Source organism: Mesoplodon densirostris, chromosome 6, assembly GCF_025265405.1.
Source record: "Mesoplodon densirostris isolate mMesDen1 chromosome 6, mMesDen1 primary haplotype, whole genome shotgun sequence".
Lineage (NCBI taxonomy): Eukaryota > Metazoa > Chordata > Mammalia > Artiodactyla > Ziphiidae > Mesoplodon > Mesoplodon densirostris.
The window spans coordinates 3,220,208-3,239,780 of record NC_082666.1 but is presented as its reverse complement, the minus strand read 5'-3'; the positions used below and the strand labels follow the sequence as shown (position 1 = coordinate 3,239,780).

The 19,573-nt window shown below is 59.2% G+C and overlaps 1 protein-coding gene across 5 annotated transcripts in view; it reads right to left on the bottom strand.

The window, feature by feature from the left end:
* COL5A1 (collagen type V alpha 1 chain) overlaps positions 1-19,573 on the bottom strand; it is a 159,781-nt gene that overhangs the window by 67,034 nt on the left and 73,174 nt on the right. For all 5 annotated transcript variants that reach the window (XM_060102023.1, XM_060102018.1, XM_060102019.1 and 2 more), the window contains exons 10-20: positions 17,490-17,531; positions 17,234-17,296; positions 10,735-10,809; positions 9,778-9,870; positions 8,205-8,261; positions 7,307-7,360; positions 6,912-6,965; positions 4,462-4,515; positions 3,067-3,120; positions 1,831-1,884; positions 163-207 (exon numbers count right to left, since the gene is read on the bottom strand). In XM_060102023.1, the coding sequence (XP_059958006.1) occupies positions 163-207; positions 1,831-1,884; positions 3,067-3,120; positions 4,462-4,515; positions 6,912-6,965; positions 7,307-7,360; positions 8,205-8,261; positions 9,778-9,870; positions 10,735-10,809; positions 17,234-17,296; positions 17,490-17,531 (645 nt within the window). The remainder of the gene's footprint in view (positions 1-162; positions 208-1,830; positions 1,885-3,066; positions 3,121-4,461; positions 4,516-6,911; positions 6,966-7,306; positions 7,361-8,204; positions 8,262-9,777; positions 9,871-10,734; positions 10,810-17,233; positions 17,297-17,489; positions 17,532-19,573) is intronic.

Below are 19,573 nucleotides of genomic sequence, written 5' to 3'. Positions count from 1 at the left end.
TCAGCACTGTCTGCCCACCTCACCCGCTCCTTTCCTGGGAGATCCCCAGATCTGTGTGTCTCAAGGCTGAGCCCCTCTCTAATCTATGCTCTGAGTCGATCCCTGATTCTGGCCAGAGCATCAAGGAGGAGATACAGAATCCCACCCAGTCAGTGGACTTACAGGCTCCCCAGGCAGCCCTCTGGGCCCAACTTCTCCATCATCACCCTATGGGGGAGAAAAGAGGCAGGATTTTAGGGATAAGCCATAAATCCTGGACACGAGACAATTTTTCCTTCATCCGTGCAGGATTCTTTGGCCTGGGGCTGCTTCAGCATACGCCAGTTACTAGTCCCTGTGCCAGCAGGAAAAGCCAGAGTGTCCCCACTCCCAAAGGCTGCAGGTAAAAGGCGAGGTTTGGGGCTCACAAACCACAGCCCCAATGAGGGGAAAGCCGGGCAGAAAAAAATCAATGGTTACCTGATAGGTAAAGATACAGACGAAAAATAGAATGGCAGAAACTAGACAGAGACAGATGGTAGAAAGGTAGAAAGGTAGAAAGACAGCAAGAGAGAGAGATAGATGATATATAGATAATAGATAAATAAATAGGTAGAGGATAGATAAATAGGTAGGTAGCTAGCTTGATAAATAGATAATAGGTAGATAGATCATAGATAGATAGATGATAGAGATAAATAGATATAGACAGATGATAGATAGATAGATAGGTGATAGGTAGATAGAGACATGAATGATAGAAACTGGTGTAGGGAAGGATTCTGAGAGAATCACCAGATGCCCTGGGCCAACCCCAAGGGGCCCTAACGTCTTAAACGCAAGCAGGGGAGCAAACCAGGATGAGTCTTTTCCTTCTGGCTCTACAAGGAAAGCTGCCTTAGCTTGCCTGGTGCACGACCAGGAGCTGCTTGTCCACACCCCGCTTCTCTCCATCAAGGCACTGCCTCCGCTTCCTTCCGTCACCACACACGTGCACACACCCTGTGCAGGCACGTGCACACAGACACACTGCAAATGCACGCACACATACCCACTCACAGTGCACATGTACACACACAGCCCTGCACACGCATGCACACACACACATGCATGCACCTCCTCATTCCAGAAGCACAGAATCTAGGGGACCCCTCTTCCCTCTCTCATCTTACAGTGGACCGTGCAGGCTGAGGCCCCAACAGGAGACAGTGCCCTGATGATGCCAGCCCAGGAGCTGTCAAGACAGGCATGCCCCTCTTTCCCAGGTACTGGGGCTCCTAAACCTGTCCCCAAAATACCCCAAACGCCCAAAGAAATTGTCTAAGTGACTGGGGTGCACGGAGGGAGAGGGCCCGCAGGCTTCTCTGCCAGAGGAGGGCTGGGCTTCCGTCTAAGGACATCGCTTAGTCTGCAGCCCCACCACGACGCGCCTGACAGAACCCGGACTCGGGGCAGAGCCCACCTGAGCGCCCGACCTAGCCCGGGCCCCGACCTTGGACGGCATCATCGCCCCTCGGTCTGTCCACACACTTCCACCACCCTGTCCCCACCTCCAGGGCCAAGGAAGGTCATCTTCTGGACTCTCTGCACCTCACGCCTCACCCCAGATCCCAAGCTCTGCCACTCGCTGCCTCTGTGCGCCCCTCACTCAGACACAGAGCTTATCGGCTCCCCCAACATCAAGGTCTGAGATCTGCTTCTACAGGAAGGAAGCCCTGTGTGGCCGTCTGTCCACCCCCATCCACTCCCCTCCCCACCGATGAAGGTGCTGATCACTGCTGCCAGCATCTTGTGCAGTTTTCACCGAGGAGACGGGCAGCAGGTGTGGCCCCCACACAGCAGGATACGTACCCTTTCTCCGTCTTCCCCTGGAGGTCCCGGAGGGCCGGACGGACCAGGGTCGCCCTGGGGAGCCAAGCAGGGTCAGCGTTAGGCAGGCGGGCAGACACGCACGCACGGCCGTCTCAAGCCCCCCATTTCGTCTTTCTCTGCTTCTGAGACTGAAAATCCCAACCCCCTCCCAAGACTTTCCCAGAGTCACAGAGGACCCCTTTGGAGACAGGGCCTCCTGGCATGATGGGCTGCAAAGCTGGCTGGCAGGACTCTCACCCCGGGACTCAGTGTCCTGGAGGAGGGTTGGCTGGACCGGCACCCAGGGACCGGCGGGCACCCCAGGACACCGAGGCAGGGTCTGAGCTGCACCCTACTGTCCTCTCCATGTGAAGTAGGGGCACACCCCAGCCCCGCACCGCCCCCTGAAAGGGCCACCACTCTGGACGGTGAAGGTCAGCGCTGGTCCACCTGATACCCCTGCAGCTTCAGGCCTTGCACACCATCGGTGCTCAATACGTGCTCATCTGTCAGTCCCACAGACGGACCCTTCCCTCCGGTTTCCCCATGAGTGTCGGAGAACGTGGGCGAAGAAGCTTTGGCTAAGGCGCAAGAGCCACTTCTCAGGGCGGCAGAGACATGATGGGTGACCCTTATGACAAAATCAACAGCATGTGTGTGTGTGCATGTGTGTTCACGTGCACACGTGCGTGTGCCTGCATGCCCAGGATATGCCAAAACATGAAAGAGGCACCATCTACATCAAAGAAAGCAGGTAAGGGCTGCAAAGAGCATCTCATGGGGACACGTGGGACCGGGCGAGATGACAGGCGGGCCCCCAGCTGCAGCGTGCACCCTGACCCCCGTCCGCGGGGCGGGCACGTGGGACCAGCCCACCTCCTGGAGTCGCCCCTTTAATGGTGAGAAGGGTCCTCGGGTCCCACTGGGCCTCCTGAAGGTGTGTTGGGCCCCTTAACAGTGGGTTTCCCACGGGAGCTCCACGTTCCCTGCCTCATCCCCTCGAGGGGGCCACTGGCTCTTTCGCCAGCAGCTGCGGATGCGAAATCGGCTCTCCTTGGGCTGACCTTCCATCCCCAGGGATGTCACGCCCACGTCCAAGTCCACTGCCACAGTCCCATGAGGCTCATCAGCGACCACTTTGGAATCGAGTGCCCAGCCCCCCAGGAAGCCTAAGGCTGCCCAGAAGAGCCTCCCGACAGCACCTCCCCCAGCAGCTCCCAGAGAGGAAACACTCACCCGGTGGCCCTTCTCTCCCGGCAGCCCAGCCAGGCCATCGAAGCCGCGGTCACCCTGCGAGGAGGACAGAGGGCAGCTCAGCCCGTGCCACGTGGCCCCACGTGGCTGCTCCACCCGCCTCGGGCCACAGTCTACATAGCGCCTGTGCACCTGGGGCCCCAGGACCCCACGGTGGGGCCCCTGGCTGCCGCCCCATCACATATTTCACAGCCTTGGGTCCATATTCCCAACGTTTTTCCCCAAAACACCAACAAAGGCTGCAAACAGAGAGATGACTTCTGTCCCAGAGCCACAGACAGCGGCCTGGAGGGTCCTGAGACCTCAGTGTTTGGGGTGATGGCTGCAAAGCCGGGGTGTGTGTGTGTGTTTGTGTGTGTGTGTGAGCGAGTGTGCACGCACCTGCTGTCTGCCTGTGTCTCTTATCACAACACCCTCGGGGCTCAGAGTGCCCCCCGCACACAGCAGGTGCGCCTACCCATCTGGCAGATGACCCAGCTCCGCCCACCCTCGGGCACCCCAGCTCCCCGGCCAGCCCTCCGTCTGCCACCCAGGTGGCCTCCCGGAGTCCAGCTCCCCGCCTCATGGGTGTTGCAAGCCATGTGGGATTGAAGCCAAGAGAAGGCTAGCTCAGGCTTGAATACTTTTGTTGTTGAAAGAAGACCATAATCTACCGGGACAGATTCAGGAATCTTCTCCTCTGTCACCGCACGTCCCTGAAAACCAGGGCCGCTTGTTCGCTCAGCACCCACAGGATCCCCCGAGGGCCGATCCACGCCAGTTACTGGGGGAGCAGGTGCAGTGCCCCGGGGTGGGTTTGGGGACCCCTGAGAACAGCTGCTGTCCCCACTGTGGGCCCCTCGCTGGAGAAAGTCAGCACTTCCTCCAGCACCTTGTACGGGTTTGGTTGGACAAACGCTTCCAGGGCCGAGGAGGAAGGTGGACCAAGAACAGCGGGAGTTTCATCCCAGATTCGGGGACAGAGGGATGGGCGCACTGAACCTCCGCAGCCGGGAGGGGTGGGGCTTCCCTGGGCTCCAGCGGCCGCCCCCGGGGCACACGCACACGCCTCAGCTCCACGGTCACCCACGCGCAGTCTCCTCGCTCCCTGCAACTCCGAAGAGCTCAGACACCCCAAATCTAGGCAAGAGGACTTCCTGCCCTGCGGACTTGTGAGAGACCCATGAAATTCTCCCCACCAACCCCTGCCTTTGCGTCAACGTGCCAGAGGAGCTGATCCAAACTGAACCTTCCAACCCCCCAGGTCCCACCCCCGGATGAGAGCAGATGTCCGAGTCACCACGTGTCGTCATAACCACATCCGTCACATAAGCACGTGCTGATGCCGTGGTGATGCTGACCGAGGACCGGGCACCAGGAGGCGGGAGCAGCACCTACCTTGGGGCCAGTCTGTCCAGGCATCCCTCTTGCTCCGTCACTACCAGCTCGCCCCTGGAACGGAGCGGGGCAAACTGTCAGTACCAAGGAGTGGCCGGCTTACCGAGACCTCTGAGCAGAGGCTTCCTGTGACGTCAAGCAGGGGTTTCCACAGCCCCGGGAGGCAGGCTGGCCCAGAGGACCCCAGTCCGGAGCCCTGGCTGCCGTACGCAGGTTCTGGTCTTTCCGAGCCTCGCCATCCTGAACCTTGGGGCGGGGCTAATGCGCTTGCCCCTCTGTGTTGGTGAGGACGTGGTATGCAGGAGACGGTGTGATGGGGGGCGACCGAGGGGCCGTGTGGGTCCGTGGGACCCGCTTCACAACCCAGGAGAGAGCCCGCCCCTGACATCTGCACATGTCCTGTCCACCAGCTGACATCAAGGAAAAGCCCAGAGAGCCACAGGGCGAGAGAAAGCATCTGGTTAGTGCGATGGAGGGGGAGGAAAGTGAGGCCCAGAGGGGTGGGCTGGTTCTCGAAGGCCATGCAGCCGCCCCCAGGCAGGGTCTGGACTGTGAGCTCGACCCTCCATGCCCGGGGGACACTCCCACGGCCATTCCTTCCAGCCAGGGCAGCAGGCCCACGGTCTCCACCTGGGGCTGGAGGACAGGGCCTGGAACTACCAGGGTCCCCAATAAAGGCCGCAGTCCCCCAGGAGAGCCTGCCAGGCGTGAGGCCACCTAGATGGGGGCGGGGACCAAGGCAGATGTCCACTCGCTGAGAAGGAACGTCAGGCAGCTGAGCGTAAAGCCCTGGCCTGGATCAACAGCACCTCCTCTCCAGGCCACACGTGCCTGATCCAAGAGGCCTCGCCAGGGGCACTGGGGCTACCCCGACAGGCAGAAAGGTCTCACAGCACAACCAGGACAGGGAGGGCAGCATGAAAGTGGCTAGGGTCTGGGGGGACCACCAGGAAGCGGCCTGCGCACACCAGGTGAAAGGTTACAAGGAACCGCCAGGGATGAAAAGCCATCTCGGAACATGCACCCGAGCAATGCAGCTCCAGGCGGAACTCAGACACGACCCCGTGCACAGAGGGGCCGACCGGGAGCCTCTCCTCAAATTTCCAAACGCTTCCAGAAATCAAGAGGAATTTGTCAGAAGAGTTGACAGGATTTCACTGCAAGACACTGCGGACAAACGGCCGGATGCTTCTCTCATGCTGACAGGCTCCGCGCTGCACAAAGAACTAAAGGGACAGCCCGCCACGCGGCCTTGAGCCCCTCCCACCGTCCCCTCCTCTCCAGCCTCATTCCTCCAGCACATGCATATCCACGGCCCCGATGCCAGTGGTCCCTGCCACGAGTCACCCTACGAACCATCGCTGGCATCTTTCCCTTTTCAGTTTTCACCTCGCCCTGACCGAGAAACCATTTCCACTGAAACTTGACAATAAGTGTTTACAGAGATACAAAAGACCCTCAAAGAAATAAAATGCTTTTCAGAACCAGATCCAAGATAAGCCACCTCACTGTCTACCAAGAACCACTGAATTCCGGCATCAGTGGTCCTTTTAGAATCATCCGTGCACCCCTCTGCCTCATGCCTGGGTCCCCTCCACGATCTGTGAACCTGCAGCCTTGAGGGGCCAGCATGAGACAGCCGTGCCTGAATGCTGATCACTCCATCACTCGCCTTGTCACTACAATTAACTCCCGGGACAGAGGCCCTGTAACCACTAAGGAATTATTCATTTTTGCCTTGTATACTTTGCAGCTAAAGCAGGAACTGGCAGCTCAGTGGCCACCCACCATTCCTTGCAGGGGTTCATCTAGGTATAAATACAACACAAGGACGAGTAATATTTTCATTCAGTAGAAAGATTCACTCGATGAAAAGATCCACTGGTTAGAGTCTGATGTGGGTTAATTAGGATTTCCCGAGCTCGCCTGGATGGTGTTCATTAATTTATATTAAGTTATAAATGCACGTTCTCTGTCAGTAGCCACGGTCATATGGAAGCAAAGCAGTTCCATCCACTAAAATTAAAACCCAAACAGAGAATCCAGGAGTCTAGGAGCACAGGTAAGGTGCAGGGGGCCCGAGCAGCCAGCCGGCCATTTCCCCCAAACCAAAGCCATTTCTGGAGAAATGAAGCTGCCCCCAGAGAAAGGACCCCTGATCATTTTGTCTTTTCCATACTTGCTCCCAAAGAGCCTGGGAAATTGCTTTCATTGAACATGTTTGTTAAACTACGTTCACATGCTCGGGACACAGGCTGGGGGCAGGGGCGGGGGGAGCTCGCTGCCCCCGTGGAACGGGACCCACCCAGCCTTGGACACAGACACGCCCTCTGAAGGGCTGGGAGCAGCTGGGCCAAGCCTAGCCGGCAAGACGCAGCATGATCGGGGCAAACGCACCGCAGATTCCCGCCCCATCCATGGCCCAGCCGCCGTCGCTGAGAACGACTCACCCTTCTTCCAGGCTTTCCTGACGGGCCAGGTGGGCCCTGCAAACCCCGGGGACCCTGTCGGGAATCAGAGGACAAAGGTCAGTAGCGTGTCTGTTTTTCAGAGGGAAAAAGCAAAGTCTGCTCCCCGTGCTCGTCCACCTGGCCCGTGGCTACTGTCCCAGCTGCCAGCACGTGGGCAACAGCAGGACAGGGTGCAGGACCCACTGCCCTGAGTGAGGGCGGGGACCGAAAACAGCCAGCTCGGTCCCCTGCTGCAGACACCACTGCTGTTCTGCATCCAGCTTTGCATCGGGTGATGGCAACTCCTGCTACTTCCTTGACGAAATGCAGCATCGGGGGCACCGCCTTCCGGGGGGGCGCCCCTTCAGACGGAGGAAGGTGAGGGGGGTACGTACCTGAGGCCCCATGTCTCCCGGCTCGCCCTTCAGACCTCCGCTCCCGGGAGGGCCCTGGAGAGACACGTCTGGTTAGGGGATGCCCGGCAGGTACAGGCTGTAGGGGTGACTGGGGAAGGGCCGGGAAGCAGAAGGGACACAGGACTGGCCCGTGGGCAGGGCTCCCACAGAGCCCGGCCGGCTGCCTTGGACAGAACCCGAGGGACAAGCAGTAACTTTTCCTTGTTTGCATCTCTTCCCAGGTCTGAGGGAAATCCTGGACAGTGGCGCGCACGAGGGCCACGAGCTCAGAACACGCTCGCTTCTCTCCAGGATGGATCTGACCACGGTCTGTCACAGCCCGTAGCCCAGGGCCGTGTGTGGACATCCTCGCCCATTGCAGGGCAAGATCCCCAGATGCTGGGAGGGCACCGACGCAGACCTGGGGCCAGGGGCCAAGCCCACCCCACATGGGGAATGGGGATGGGGGCACCGTGCACTTCAATCCTCCGGCTCCTTGAAAGCTTCAATGGCCACGCACACCCCCAGGGGCCCCCTTCACTGCCTCGAGAGTGCCTGGCTGCCCGAGGCTCGTGCAGCAGGGGCCGGGCAGGGGGCTGGAATTGGGGTCTGCCCCACACTGAGGTGGTCTCGACTAAAAAGAGGGATGGCAGCCTCAAAAGAAAGAGGCTTGGAGCCGCTGGGGTCACGAGGTAAAGTCGTAGCCGGTGCAAGTGGGAGGGCTTCCCACCCCCAGGGCACAACAGGCCCCACCTGCCCAGGCCCCTCCTGCCCCAAGGTCCCAGTGATGTAAAGTGTGCTCTGACTTGGATAAGCCGGGAGCATGATGGGCTGGTGGGGGGGAAGGGAAGGCACCCCAGCCCCCCAGGCTCCCCCAGGCTCCCCCATGATTACTTACCATGGGGCCGGGTCTCCCAGTAAGACCCATCGGGCCAGCCGGCCCCCTCAACGCCAGCTGCAAGGGAAAACGGGACACACTGAGAAATGGCTGGTCTACCTGTACCGACAGGTGAGACGTGCCAGGTGGGAAGGGGGGCCGATATCAGAGGCCAAGGACAGGAGCCTCTGGGGGAGTAGGTCACATGGACCCCCAGACCCACTTTCTCCGATCCTCTGGGCTCCCGGCGACACCCACAAACAGAGCGGCAGAGGTGGGGTGGGAACCAGCTGGGTGCCCACTCCCCGCTTTGGGGATGGGCGCTCCACCCACGTGGGCGCTCAGAGCCTCTTGCTGACTGCTTCCTTCTCTCCAGCCGGCCTCGCACAGGCAGGGCCTGCCCTCAGCCCTGCACCCCGCAGAGTAAGCTTGAAGAGCAGCCCCGCTTCCGGGCTGGGTTAGGGTTCCACAGGAGGCACTTCCAGCGACCGGGGAGGTATCGGGGAGCCCTCCTAGGGTGAACGAAGTCATGCCCAGAAGAGGCAGCCAGGCAGCCTTGGCCACCCAGGGCCCCACCTAGATACCTGCCCAGGTGGCTCCACGCCTCCCAGCTGCCACCACACAGTTCAACCTGCTTTCTTAAATGGCTTCCTCCACGCCACTCTGAGACTGTTTCCCCTGCATGATGCCATTTTAATTTTGGAACATTTTGTGTTATAAAATCTTCTCGGGAGCCCATCGCCCACTTGACTTCAGTCAAAACACACACATATTCAAAGCCCAGCCAGGCCGGCCTGTCAATAAATCCGGTGGCAGGTGACGGGGTTTGTTACCCGCTGATTATATCACCCGGCAATTTGTTCCATAGCAGTGACTCAGTACCCGCCGCCCTGTAATTCATCATCCACACGTTCTGATCATTGGCATCTATCTGCTGCGCCAGAGCTACATAAATGTTGCCAAACAAGGGACTACTTAGCAACTTATTGCAATGCCCCATTACGGGCACTCCACTGAAGGGTCACCCACCCCACCGGGTGGCATTTGCTCTTATCACAGGCAGTCAGCAACCGGGAGCCTCGTCAATTAAAAACAAAATTCACTAATCAGCTCATTTGCCAAGAGCAGAGCAGTAATGGGGCAAGTGCTCCTCGGGACCCCCAGGCTGAGTGAGGGGCTTTGGGGCCCACGGGCTCTCTCCCCGGGGCGTCGGGCTCGGCCCAGCCCATCACAGGGAGCCCCTTCCAGGAATACATGGGGGGGTGTCTCCATCCCCAGAGCCCAGGGGAGGGCAGCAGACGGGTGAAGCTGGGCGCACGGGGTCAGCAGGTGCCAGAGCGGCTTAGCAGCCAAGTCCTCATCCAGGAACCTGGACCCTCAGTGTGGGCAAGGAACCCCTAAGAGACCTCCCCCGCCTTTCCTGGTGCTCACCCGGGTCCCCCAAATGCACAGGGATGACTGGATCCCCGCAGGCTCCTGACTCTTGGGCAAGCACACCCAAGTTGGCCAGAGGCACTTCCCCTCCAAGTTGGGCTCCGAGCCCCATGGGGACGGGCTCTTTCCCCCCAGCCCACCGGCCCCAGGCACCACTCACCCGGGCCTGCTGGAGGATGGCTTGAGCTTGGGACTCCTGGGCTGAGACCATGGGTCCTTTGGAGCCTGCATCGCCACCCCCTCCGAACCGGAACTGTAGGTGTAAGACTGGGGTCACCAAGGGCACACCAACATGGTGCCCAATCTGGACCCCAGGGCTGAGGCGGTGCCCATCGGCCTCTCTGGCAACAGCAGAGCCTTGGAGAGTCTGGATGGGCAGCTTCCAGCCCCCGTCCCCGTCTCGGTCACACCACCCGACTCTGCTAGCAAAGAGCTGCTCCAGCCCCGCCGCGGCCAATTTCAGCCCTGGGGCCACCCGGAGAGCCTCCCTGCAGCCGGGAAGCCCTTTCTGGCACCTGCAGCATCTCACCTGAGACCCCACAGCCCTGACTTACTTAAAGGAAGAGCCCAGGGCCCAGTGCAAACCCCACACTGAGGCCCAGCAGGGAGGCGACAGGTCCATGCAGGGTCTCCTGAGCTGCACCCAGCCTCCCGGGTACACGGGCTCACAGAGGAACTGACATGGGCCCAGACCAGCCCTCCACACACTCGCCCTCCCGGCCTGGGCTCTCCGTGAGGACCCGCAAAGTCATAAGCAGGTCAAGTTCAAGGAGGGACCGACTGGCACGGGGGTCCGAGTGGAGAGGGCAGGTGTGTGGTGATGGAAGCAGACACCACACAGCTTCCCGCAGAGCTGGACTCCGTTCCCTTCGGAGGGGCCAGCCTTGGACGCCGGCAGAGGTGGAGCCCTTGACCCCGGTGTCCACCCTGCCATGTCAGCAGAACAGCCCCAAGGAGCCTGTATCTATAAGACAGTCGGCCCAGGCTGGAGCTAGTCTTCGGCTCGGTGATCGACCACCCTCAGAAACAGCCCAGGGCCCCACTCCCCCATCGCACCTGGGGCCCCGAGCCCACCCACACGGCCGCCACCCCCCAGCCCCCAAGTAAGGACACTCACGGGCAGCATGAGCATGGTTCCAGGAGGGCCGGGCAGCCCGTCAGCCCCAGGAAGGCCTGGGCGTCCAGGGGGACCCTGTGGACAGAGGGGCCAGGAGAGTGGGTCAGCGCACAGGGCAAAGCTGGGCTGGGACGAGGTGACGGGGCGGAGTCAGGGCCCGCAGGAAATGCAGGACCCCAGGAAAGGGATGTGCAGCCCCCAAGCCCAGAGGAGGGGGCTTCGCTGTGGGCTGATGAGCACAGGGAGGAGGAGGGAGGGAGGCCTGAGCGGATCCAGAGGAATCAGGGACAGAAAGGCTGCAGCCTGCCATGGGGGCGGGGGGTGGAGGGCAGAGGCCACACCGCGGGAGGTGGTTGGGGGCAGGTGCTGGGGCTTCCACGACCACAGGAATAACCCCAGGAACGTCCCTGCCAGGTGTCCCACCTGGGCGGGGCAGCCCAAGGACACCTGCGCTGGCTGCTCAGAGGGCCAGCTGGTCCGTGGTCAGCGAGGGGCCCCTCCTCACACGCCCCCGGCTCTGCGGGTGGAGCAGAGGGCAGACGGACAGCATCCACTTGTCTGGACAGACGTGCAGGACCGGAGTCGCCGGGGGGGACAGTGCACGGGACCCCAGTGCTCTCAAGCACTTCAAGGCCCCACCTCTGCACAAACATCCTACCTCCAGCTCATCCTAACAGCAGCCCACACCCCCGCCCCCCGCCGACAAGAGTCTCTAATTGATTCTGGCCCAAGTCAGGCTTACGTGAATGTCACACGAATAATACGGCTTATTGACAAAAAAAGCGTTTTATCACTCAGCTTTTCACTAACGGAGGCAGACTCCCAACCAGCTTGCGGGGGACGAGGTCTGTCTGCAGACGGATGAAGCTTAGCTCCCCCTCCTCAGTGAAAGAGACCACCATCGGCCCCACGGCGAGGGATGCTGGGTCCAGCCCTCGAACCGAGTGTGCAAACACCACCACAGCACGATGCTCCCAGCTCAGACACAGACTGACTCCCCGGCCCAGAAGACCAAGCACCCGGGGGGTCCATCCCGGAATGACCCAGAAGGGTGTGCCCTGCCTGGGCCGGAACTAACACCGTCTTTTCTTCAGTGGTTATGTTTACTCCAGGGCCGATCCCCGTTCTTGTGAAACGTGGTATAACACAGATTCACACAAAGGGAAAAGTGAAAGTTCCCTCTCGTTCCTCCCGAAGTTAAGTAGGGCTAAAACCCTGTATGTGTCCAGAGACGCCAGAAGCACAGGCACCGAACACCCGACACGTATCACGTCCGTCAGTCTAGGGGTCCGTGGCCAGGGAGGTGGTTTTCCTCCTTTTTCACAAGATCATCTTGCCCATGTTGTTCCACAATTGGCCCTTTTCCTCTGCTGCACATTGTGGCCTCTTTATGAGCTTGGTGGCCTCATTCATTTTAATGGCCACACGTCACAGACTCATCATTTATTTAATCCGTCCCCCTCGGATGCACGTGTAGGTCATTTCCAGTTTTCAGTAGGACACAGGCTGCCACGATGAGTCTTCAGGCATCTTTCTTTCTTTCTTTTTAATTTTTTTCTGGCCACGCTGCGCGGCATGCGGGATTTAGTTCCCCGACCAGGGATCGAACCCGGGCTCGTGGCAGTGAGAGCATGGTGTCCTAACCACTGGACCACCGGGGAATTCCCAGGCATCTTTCTTAGGTAGGTCCTCAGAAGCAGAACTGCTGGGTCAAAGGATTCCCGTTCCCCTTTTTGCTAATGCATACAGCCAAATGGTCCTTGCCTGCCATTTCAGAAAAAAAAAAATTCTCAGAAAATAAAACTTGCTTAAAAAAGAAAAATCCAGGGCTTCCCTGGTGGCGCAGTGGTTGAGAGTCCGCCTGCCGATGCAGGGGACACGGGTTCGTGCCCTGGTCCGGGAGGATCCCACATGCTGCGGAGCAGCTGGGCCCGTGAGCCATAGCTGCTGAGCCTGCGCGTCTGGAGCCTGTGCTCCGCAATGGGAGAGGCCACAACAGTGAGAGGCCCGCGTACCGCAAAAAAAAAAAAAAGAGAAAAATCCAGAATGTGTTTTGCCACCCAGATTTCCTCCTGGAAATCCAATGCTGATAGCTGTTCACAGCTGAGCTTTCTGCTGCTGAGTCGATCCCAAATCAAGCCCCCAATTCAAAGCTTAGGGTCCGTGTCTCCCAGGGACAAGATGCCGTCCATGTGGTGTCCACGTGGTGAGCGCGCGCGCGCGCGCGCGTGTATGTGTGTGTGTAGCACTGGAAACCAGGAAGCATACTGGGGCGGCCCCTCATCCACTGTTTCCACTTTCAAAGACCCTCCTCCTGCTCTTTCTAAGCCATGGAGGGTGAAAATTCAACCTCAGGGGCCCAAAAGCTATTTTCACCCTCACGCTGGCATGCTTCAGTTACACCCAGAGTGATTCCCAAGAGCGTATGCACAGATGCATGAGGAAAATCTGGAAACCCTGTGAGAAAGAGAAGGTTCGCGGGAGAAAACCACCCCGTGAATCCTTCTGACACTTTAAAATCTGACGTGAGTCCCCCGTGTCCCCTCGCCCGCACCTGTATTTACCACGGCTTGAAAAAATCGTCAGCCGAGCTTTGCCAAGCACTGAGGTCTGTAACTCAAAGACTTTGCCCCCTGAGCCAAAAGATGGGGCTACATCACAGCCGCCTTCCCACCCTTCAGGACACTGAACGCAGGCTAATGACGTGGCCCACTCTGTCCACGGCCTGTCAGACATGGGGCGTGCTCCAGCCTCCAGGCTCAAGGCGAAATAAGAAAAATCACCTGGCCTTTGTGTGTTTTCTGATCAGTGGCCTAAGTTGGTCCAACGGAAATGTTTTAAAGCACTGGCACTGCAGGGCTGGTCACACGTAGACCAGGTAGAGAAACAAGGCACCCTTTCCACGGCTAACAGAGGGTTTTCCTGAGGCCATCCTGGCGTCACTCTGGCACGGAGATGAGGGGACAGACAGCTCAGACCCTCTGAAAGTGGCTACAGACTCAGGCCCCAGGCTGAACCCAGGAGCCTGGGGCTCAGGACCAGCTGCAAAGCCGAGCTGCTCCTCATAATAAAAGCAGCAGGGGCGGGGAGGGAGCTGCAAAGACCAGGGGAGTCTTTATGCTGAGCTATTTTTGCTTTTGCTCTTAGAAAGACCCAGAAAAGGAGAGGAACACGCACCAATCCTCAGATCCTCAATATCAGTGGTTTGCTTTTTTTTTTTTTTTTTTTTTTTTTTAGGTCAGCTCCTGTGCAATTACAGCTTGGGAGAGGCCAGAGAAGTTCTTAGGGGTCAGTGCTTGCTCTAGATCTGAAACTGGCTATACCTGCGGCCGGGGCCAGAGCCCTGGGGGAAGCTGGCACCATGCACGCTCCCACCCCACCAGGAGCCTCAGCTGGCCCTGCAGCAGGAGAGGGCCGGGAAGTCCCAGCGGAGCTCACTGAGGTCTTCTGAGCCTGGGAAGCCCTACATGCCTGGAGGGAGGCGCTGAGGTGTTTCTATCGATACTTTCAGCCTTGTCCCAGCTCAAAAGGTCCCCCCCACCATGTGCTCCTTCATTGATAGCACCGGACGGGGGACGACCAGGTCACAGAGAGGACGTGGCCCCAACACACCCAGGGAAGGCCCGTGTTACTGTGGCTTGTGGCCAGGACATCACAGAGATACCTGGCTGTGTGGAACAGGTGAGTAACCAGGTGTCCCAGATTGGATGGCCCCATAAAAGATGTCCTGGGCACACAGGGGCACTGGAAGGCGGAGCCGCCTGTCCTGTCCCCAGAAGACCACGTGAGGCCAAGCAGGTGACGGGGACCAGGATATAGCATCCCAAAACATGTCACTTCGGCATAAGGATTATTTTGTGCTGAAGGCAACTGGGAATCAACAGGTGCAGGAAGAGTCCCCTGCCCTCCCCTCATCAGTCTGCAAGCAAGGCACACATTTCCCTTTGTGAAGGCGGCCTGAATTCACTCCCACCCCCACCTGTACCAGGACAAAGGGAGGAGCCCTTATCACTGGAGACAGACGGTGGGCACTCAGACAAGTCTGCATAAACAGACCTTACTGAAACAAGCCTTATCTTCCATTAGTGTCCCCCATGCATTTTGCAGTCACTCCTCCGTAGTTTATTGCTTTTTGTTAAAATGGTATATAAGTTCCCAAGTCTAACCACTTCTCTGGGTTTCTTCTTCTTTTTCATGAAGCCTCATGTAAAATTAAAAATATTAATAAACTCATTTGCCTTTTCTCCTGTTAATGTCTTTGGTCAGTTTAATTTGCAGGTCCCACTGACAAAACCTAAGAGGGTAAAGTTTTTTCCTCTCCTACACAGGAATTCTGAGGTCATGCTACCAGCAAGTGGCACTGCAGGATCCTGACTCTGCATCCAATGTTCTTTCACAGCTCATTAGCAGACAACCAGGAGATCTGGGCATTGAGAGGGATGCTGAGCTGTGAGCAGGGACAGTTCCTGGACAAGCTGGTGAAGCAGGGCCCAGAGGGTGAGCAGTGCTCAGCTCCTGGAATCAGCCCCTCTCCCTGGGAAGGGCCGTGGAAAGGTCAATGGGCTGCAGGTTTCCCCTCCAATTCCAGGGACAGCAGGCTCTAGAGCAGGTGATTCCTCTGCCTTCCTAACCCCAGTCCCTTTCTCCTGGACCCTAACTTGAACTTAAGAGAGACCAGCTCTAAAAGCACCGGGATTCCGCTGTCGGGTGCCTTGACTCTTCCAACTCGCAGGTCTCAGCACACAAAGCACCAGCAGGGTTGCTGCCTCTGGCCCTGACCCAGGTTCACTCCAGAGGCAGGGACCAAGTGGGGAGGAGTGACCCTCTGCTTCGTGAGCATTCAGATCCTCAGTGCTAGACCGGTGCCCAGCACTGTGGACGCTCAGTGAATATCTGTGCTGGACGGACAGACGGACGGACACTTGGAGCAACACTGAGGCTGACGGGAGATGTCAGTCCGTATCTGTGCGCCCTGTGGACGGCGACCTTCCCTACGTCTAGGAGAGAAGATGTCTGCTATGGCAGGCCGTCCTCTCTCACTGACATCTGGACTCAGTCACACCCCTGGGTCCATCTGAGGATGGCTCTGTGGGGGGACACGGCTGTCACCCCTCCATCCACTCCCAGACCTTTGGAGTGAGCTGGGTTAGAGACTGCAGCCCCTGGGGCAGAACTTGACTGGTGTGGGTTCAGGGGTGGGGAGAGGACAGGCCCCTCACTTGCTTATCTGGAATTTCAACTGTGGCAGAGGTGGGAGCGGCATGGGAAGTATGGGAAGGCCAAGCATGTCACAGGCCAGCCACGGAGCAAGGCCCACCTACTCTGCCCCCAAAGCCACTGGCCACAGGGAAGCAACATGGCGGAGAATCCTGTTTGGTGCCCAGTCTGATCTGGCTGCCCTCAGAGGTCACGCAGCCACCTGCTTTGTCTGCGGCCATCACCTCACATCACCCCGAGCATCACCCCAAAGCCCCGAGCACCTGACAGCCAAACGCTCCCTTGGAAGCAGACCCCAGCCGCCTTTCCTCAGGACCAGACCCAGGCACTGTCCACCCCAAAACCGTGAGGTCTTTGCTCTGGGCAGTGTGCCAGGCGCTGGGGATGAAGGTCTGTTAGGATGCATACACGCCCCCAGTGTCTCTCATCTACAACTACACCCAATTATAGCTCTCAGTCTGATTGTGCTCACATCGATATTCATTAGACCAGCAGGAAAAAACAAAAAGAAAAAAATGTCAAGCTGGACGAGAACTCACAGGGCAGCAGTACCCCCAAACGCCCACTAGGAGTCGGAACGAAACTGCCACGAACTGGGCTCAGCCTGCATCTCTCCGGCAGCCACCCAGGGCGACCCAGGGATGGTCCCTTTGACCAGTGTGACCCCCCAGATGTGTCCCTTTGCCCAGGGAGACCCCAGGATGGTCCCTTTGACCAGGGCGACCACAGGATGTGTCCCTTTGGTCAGAGTGACCCCAGGACGGTCCCTTTGGCTAGGGTGACCCCAAGATGGTCTCTCTGACCCAGAGCAAGTTTTCTGTGTCTGTTGCTAGATTTCCAACAAGGAAGCTGGAGCAAGGGGGTCTTAAGGCCAATGAAGTTCTTGTAGTGAGGGGGGATAATTCGGATCCTGTGGGATGCCCAGGCAGCACCAGAGCTCTTTGGCCACTGCAGCTGTTGTTATTGCTACCCTAATGCAGGGCCGCCACTGTGAGCTGGCCCCTGGAACCCGCCGGGGGACCCACAGCCCGGCTGAGGCTCACTCTTGCAGGGGTCTCCTGCCTCCAGCTCAGGGCCAGGCAACAGTCGGCCCCCTAAACATCTGAAGAGAGTAGACGCACTAAGGGGTGGCGTGAGATGCGAGGGGACAGGGCAATTTGGGGAAGGACGTCAGTGTACTGCGGTCACCCACACAGGTGAGGTCAAGGCTGCTCCCTGAGCAGGGAGGACGCCTGGACGAGGCCACAGAGCCCGTGATCCGAGGGGACTGAGCCGCCCTTACCCTTTCTCCTGGGTCACCCACTTGGCCAGTGGGACCCATCGTTCCTGGAGGTCCTGGGAGACCCTAGAATTAAAAATAAAATCAGGCAAGAGTTAAAGGTGCAGCCACAGGGCGGTTCCCGCCTGGCCAGGAGAGGGGTCGAGAAAGTGCTGGTCCCAGGGCGTTTACCCCTCTTTTCCATCTGGGAGCTTTAAGGGGTCTCCCTCCACCCCCGAGCGCCTCCCGCAAGTCACGGGAAATAAAATGGGACACTCACCGCGGGGCCTTCGGGGCCAGGTGGCCCCTCCAGGAGCATGCCCTGGAAGAGACAGGGAGAGCGTGAGACCCCAGGACCCCTTCCCTCCATCCCCGAGTGGGCCCGGCCCCTAGCAGACCCCAGTCCTGAGGAAGCCCTCCATGCTGGGTGGACCAGAGGACCACAGTCTCGGGCCTCTGGGTCTGCACCCTGCGTCCTGGGAGGGGTCCCGAGCAGCAGCCTCTGGAATGGGGGCCACAGTGACCATCCTTTGAGCGTTTTCAGGGCGGCCACAAACCAGACATCAACCAACAGGCTTCCCTCAAGAACAGCTTCCAGAGGAGAGAGGGGGACCAGGACTCCCCGGCCACACCTCTGGCCCTCCTGTGTCCAGGGGGCAGTGCCCAGGCAGGCCCTGGTGACGGCGGCCTGAGGGAGCAGTGGACCCCAGGACCAGGGCCCAGTGAGGGTGGAGAGACGACCACCCGGTGGACTCAGGGAGGACAAGAGGAAAGGGCGCCACAGGCTGAGGTCCCCGCCTAGAGACCCGTTAGGCCCGACTGCTAGACAAGCCACGCTGGGGTCTCCAGCCCCCTCCTCCCTCCACATGGGAAACACAGCCAAGTCCACTGGACACTCAGCTGCCATCCTCCTCTAGCCCCTCACCCGGCTGAGCCGAGGTTCATGCTGTCTCTGGCCCCCAGGCCTCACTGTCTTTCCCCCCAAATGGGGACAAGGCCTCCTGCCCGCCCTGTCAGCCTGGGCCCTAGAGTCGGCACGGGCAGCGGAGGGGAGACCAGGCTGCAGGTCTCTGTGGACAGAGCTCCCGGCCCGGGGGCTCCTGCTCTCGGGCCTCGGCTTCAGCCACCTTCCCAGTGCGGGCCTCCTCTCTACCCCTGTCCGGTCAACACCAAGGTCAGACAGGCCCCAGCGTCCTCTGTGTTCCATGCCCACTTCAGGGGTCAGGGGCAACGCATGGCCTTCCAGGGAGGGAAGGACCCCTGGCCCCTGCAAGGGTCTGCACGCTGAGAACACCGTGGTGGATCGTTTCTGGGGGTCCTGGGACCCAGTGGGTTCTGTCCGGCTCGGCTGGGCAGGCTTCAGCCTCACGCGGGGCGCCTGGCTGCTGTGGACCCCTCCTCCCGGTGAATTCCTGCGACGGCCGCGACAGCAGTGACGGGGCTGGACATACCGGGCCCCCGGTGGTAGACCTGCCTCCTGTTTCCCTGGAACAAAGCAGGCTCGGGCTGCTTCTCTCTGGGGCTGATCAATGCTGCTGCACCCTGGGCTTTTCTTTGAAAGTGAACAGTCCTCTTGGGAAACCTGGGATTGCCTCCTAGGAGTAAGAGGGTGTGTCCAGGACAGGCACCAGGTCAGCACAGGTGTCGGACACCCCCCAGTGGGGGGCATCCAGGCCAGGGGCTGCAGGTCCCTTCCAAGCCCCTCCCCCTCCCCACCAGGGCTCCCCAGTCGCTGGGAGGATGCACCCGGTGTTTACACAGATGTGTACTCAGAGAAATGTTTGTACACGAGATGTACACAGAAAGTTCTTCCAAACGGCCTCATCAGCCCCACTTTCCTGTCTCCTCCTCTGACAAAGGCAGCTGAGGAAGCTCAGAACTGAGCTAGGATTAAGAGAGAAACCCCTGGCTGCCACGGACCCTGCAGGGCTGCAGCTGTCTTCCCGGACACACAACCGCTGTTCTCAGGGAGTGGGGGCCACGGTGGGTGGGCTCTCACGGGAGGATCAGTCCAGGTCGGCCCGGAAAGGGCCGGAGGCCCTGGATGGATGAACCCCGTGGAGGGGTGCCGGCGCTTTCCCAGGTACAGTGAAGGGATGGACCCCTGGCCGCCACCCCAACGAGAAGTGCTCCCAAGACATGGGAAGCCATGGCCTTCCTTCACCGGCCCCGCTTCACACCCCACCAGGGTGGAAGGTCTCAGCCTCAGCTGAGAACTCGAAACAATCCTTAACGAGGGTCCATTCATCTGCTACATAGCACAGACCAAGAAAACCTTCTTTAAGCCACATTAGAAGGTAGACATGCCTGTTACGGGCCTTCACCAGATGATACAGGACATTGAATCTGGAGATGCCTGGTTCC